We start from the raw sequence: 4,074 nt of genomic DNA on the forward strand, positions 1-4,074 counted from the left end.
ACAAACCACAGCAGTGTAAGCATGGACGCACACAAGGACAACATGCGTGCACGCACGCGCATGCAGGAACCCAGGCATGCACGCACACGCACGCACACACGCATACACACCACAATAGTTTCAACTTTACAAACCATGCGCACACACGCACGCACCAACACACACACACAAATCGTTTCAATTACCAACCACTCTAAGGACTGTTTGAACAAGGTATAGATGTTTCATTAGGCAGAGGTATCACATGATGAATGGCTTTAAACATTTTATTTCTATTTCATCTGCATAATATATTAGGGTTTTAGCCAACGTCATAAACAGTACACATAATATATAAGGCAGTTAATGCCCGAAAATTATAGCAATAGATAAATTAATCTTTCGTCAAAAATATATATTTAAACAATATGAACATGACATGATATGTTAGAACATTGTAATGTTACTGTATTATCTGTAAGTGCTTACTGACTAGAATAAAAAAACATGTTTTATTATACTGTAACAACATACACTGACCATGCCCACATGTCTGTCGAAATGAAATATAAGTCTGACGATACATACATTGAAAAATCAAATATGTTACCTAAAATTGAGAACGTTTCTTGCCTAAAAATCTTAACGAAATAAAAAATAAGATTTCCGACAGACCCAACGAGAATATAACAATTACCTTCAATTAATTTGTATATCTTAAAGACCACAATCGTAACGAAAAGAAATATGCGATATATGGTTGCAGTAAGAACTCCTTATGCCCGGGAAAAAGTATTCAAATCATTATTCAAGCTTAAAAATTCTCCTATATTTTCTTCATTTTCCTTCGATGTTTCTTTTCTTCAAAATTGAGACTTGCTCGAGTGTCTTAATTGCAACTATTTATTCTATACACTTGGTATTAATGTAATGCCTGTTTAGTGTGACTGTGACTGTGAGAGGTCGTTTTGTCATTGTTGTCCATTGTGTTTCTTTTTCTGCGTGGTTTTCGGTTCTGTTTTCTGACATGAACTACTGGCACTGTTAAAAGATTTTCAGTTTTACTGTTTGATTTCTGTTGAAACGATTTACAAGTATTGTCAGATTTTTCACTGGCTGTATCAGAATACTCCAGCTCTTCGGACGCCGAGCTGTACGCACTGTCGTTAGCGTCATTCTTTAACCACGGTATTGAACCAGTCGCTACACGTGGGTAAACTTTCTTCTTACCGTGCACATCAGAATCAGTATGATCTGTTTCTACTTTGATTCTTGTAATACATGTTATACTATTTCTGTTGCTGTATTTGGACTCGGGTGTTTCCGTATCAGGAGAATGACCCGACTGGCAAAATGTAGATGAACGAACAAAATGCCGTGGTGCTGACCTTGATCGTGGCACTGGCGAAGATTCTTTAGATCTTTCTTCTATTGGTGAATAGATATTAACTTGATGGAAACCTTTAAGTTTTCTGTAATGATCGTCAATGGGTCGCTTAGCCACCAGTTTTGCCGGGAGACTACGATTAGATTTAACCGAATGTGTTGGTGACTTAACTCTCGTGTCATCACGTGATGAGTTTCTAGTTTGGATCTCGCGGAATAGTTCATTAGCGCGAGAACTTGCGATATCCTTCATCTTTTCACTATAGGCTAACATCGACTTTTCTAGCAATTTTCTCTGAGAGTCCAGATGACCAAGACTTTTTCTCTGCATACTATTTAGACGATTTCTACTCTCGTCCAGTCGTTTTTCAGCACATCTGATATTTGCTCGGGTGCCGGAACTTATCTCAGCCGGTATATGGAGTTGTTCTTCATTTTGTAATGTTGGGTAGCTGGTGTGTTTCGTCCAGCTGGACCGCCGTCTTGGTGAACCACCTCCTACTCTACTGAAAAAATAAAGATCAATTATGTTTTTGAATTTCGTTCAACAGTATGTGGATTTAGTTATACTTTCTTAAACACTCATATAATACGCTCTATCATAAAAATATGGAGATATGACTTTTTATATTTACATCTTAACAAATTAAAAAGATCACGTTCTGACTGTTCTTGTTTTCAATAAATGTAACTTTAGTTTTAAATAAACTTTAAAATCTTGCAAATTTAAAACCAATATTCCATTTTTTTATTGAAAATCACTGATAAACGCTTAAATACTGTAAATACTAAAAAATTAAATTCTACCATACGAACATTACCTTTTTGTCATATTTTCCAGTATAATATATTAATATACAAATATAGTATAATGTACCAATAAGTAATTAAGTATCTGATTCCAAATGTTGATTTAAACTTGTTATCAAAACCCGTCCCTTTATATGCGGTATATCAAGATTATGACGTAAGTAAGATCAAGCTGAAAAGATTACATTTTTAATTTGTTTTTCATTGAAGTTAGTTTGTTATTTCACTCCTAGGTGAAAAGTTAAATATTTGAACTTTTAGCGTGTCTTTTAAAGGTAACATTGTAGACCGTAGTGCAGCACTTCATTGAAGATTTCGCACGGTAGTAAGATTCCCATTGAAACCATTATGAAAATATTTAAATGACACTAATTGGCAAGTTTGACAGTCAGTTATGGAGACCGCGGTTTATTTGACTTAGGGAAGGGGACAGGGACTGTCACCTATCAACTGATCATTCCTTTATTTAGATATTATTCGTGTTCATTAATAATAGAATAAAATATTCTGTGGTTGTCTCGTAAATATTATTTGATTTTAGTTATATCATTACCTATCATCTCGTGATAAACTTTCGGCTATCATAATTGTTTCACAGCTCTACAACATCACTGTTTCTTACGGACGAGGAGGCAAATCTCTAATGTGTCTACTCGGTAGTAACGACGGTCATAGAATAAAATAATGGTAACTTGGTGATTAATATAACTCTTAAGTAATAAGGGATGCAATAAAGACGATATGTTTTAACTTGTAGCTAATTTATACCGCCACTTATGTTTAGTTTTTGCTGTCCTATTAATTGTTACTTTTAAGAATTTCATGCTCAAGAAAATACCAAGTATTCCACGGAGACCAGACATCAAGCCCAACTGGATACATTGGAATACACATCAAGTCTTTTATTTTAATGCTTTGTTGAATAATACTTTAAGGTTTTAAACTTTGTGTCTAAAACACAGATCTTACTAATCAACATAAGTACCGTAGAAAGAAAGTTTCTTTGTTCATTTCCTGATTTCTATGCTTTGTGTGTTCAGCTGTTCAAATGAACGTTTCTGCCAATTAATCAATTCATTCATTTATTTCACAATATACGTTTAAACATCTTACTCTTTTCCCCGGTATCTGGTAGAAACGTGGTAAACCATGTGATCATACTTTGAAGTTTAAGTAAATGATTTTAGATTAATTGTCAATCATGAATTCTTTTGTAGCCGAAAACCTTGAAGTTAATCCCGAATAAAAGATTACTTCGATATCGGCTCATGATTTGTTTTGCTGTTTCCACAATAAAGTTTATATTAATAATCATAGATATTTTACCTTACACGATCATGTTAAAATCTGTCACATTGTAACTCCATGTCAAAATATTTATTTGTAGGCGACCTTCAAAGAAAAATCATACGTCATTTGTTGTAAGTTATAGAACTTAAATCATGAGGTCAAACTATCAGCTGGACTGTTAAAAGTTCAAAAGACCTCTTGAATCAAGTGCAATATTATATACTCTGCATACATTCTTGTTACAGTTTTCGTTTAATATTAGAATATCCGTCCGTAATCTATGCAAATGTTTTTTTTTCATTCTGACAAGAAGAGAAAGCTTCATTCTGCTATATCTGACACTCTGATTCGTCTCGGGTATCACGTCGAACATCGTGAAATGAGAAAACATGTCACGGTACGGACTTGGTCACGTTAGGGGAGAAGATGTGTCAGGCAGCCGGTTAGCTCGGTCGGTATAGCACTCGCCCTGTAAGCGAGGGGTCCCGGGTTACCGGAGCCCCGGACCGACTGCACATTTTTCTCACCCTGTGACACATGCAGTCAATAAAAGAAGACAAGTCAGTTCTTCTTCAACTCACGTGTAAACTGTCTTATAGAATGCCGACG

The 4,074-nt window shown here is 35.1% G+C and overlaps 1 protein-coding gene across 3 annotated transcripts; it reads right to left on the reverse strand.

Moving 5' to 3' along the window:
- Nucleotides 1-252: 252 nt before the first annotated feature.
- Nucleotides 253-3,593, reverse strand: LOC123565598 (uncharacterized). Of its 3 annotated transcripts, none has more exons than XM_045359458.2 (2): nucleotides 3,502-3,593; nucleotides 253-1,868 (listed from the first exon to the last, which is right to left on the reverse strand). In XM_045359458.2, exon 2 carries the CDS (start codon nucleotides 1,694-1,696, stop codon nucleotides 902-904), a length of 795 nt encoding a protein of 264 aa, XP_045215393.2. In that variant the 5' UTR covers nucleotides 1,697-1,868; nucleotides 3,502-3,593; the 3' UTR covers nucleotides 253-901. The 3 variants fall into 3 exon arrangements, with proteins under 3 accessions (XP_045215393.2, XP_045215392.2, XP_045215391.2); XM_045359457.2 differs by lacking the exon at nucleotides 3,502-3,593 and adding an exon at nucleotides 2,187-2,307; XM_045359456.2 differs by lacking the exon at nucleotides 3,502-3,593 and adding an exon at nucleotides 2,187-2,307 and having other exon boundaries at nucleotides 253-1,871.
- Nucleotides 3,594-4,074: the final 481 nt, after the last annotated feature.

This window comes from Mercenaria mercenaria, chromosome 8 (genome assembly GCF_021730395.1).
Source record: "Mercenaria mercenaria strain notata chromosome 8, MADL_Memer_1, whole genome shotgun sequence".
Lineage (NCBI taxonomy): Eukaryota > Metazoa > Mollusca > Bivalvia > Venerida > Veneridae > Mercenaria > Mercenaria mercenaria.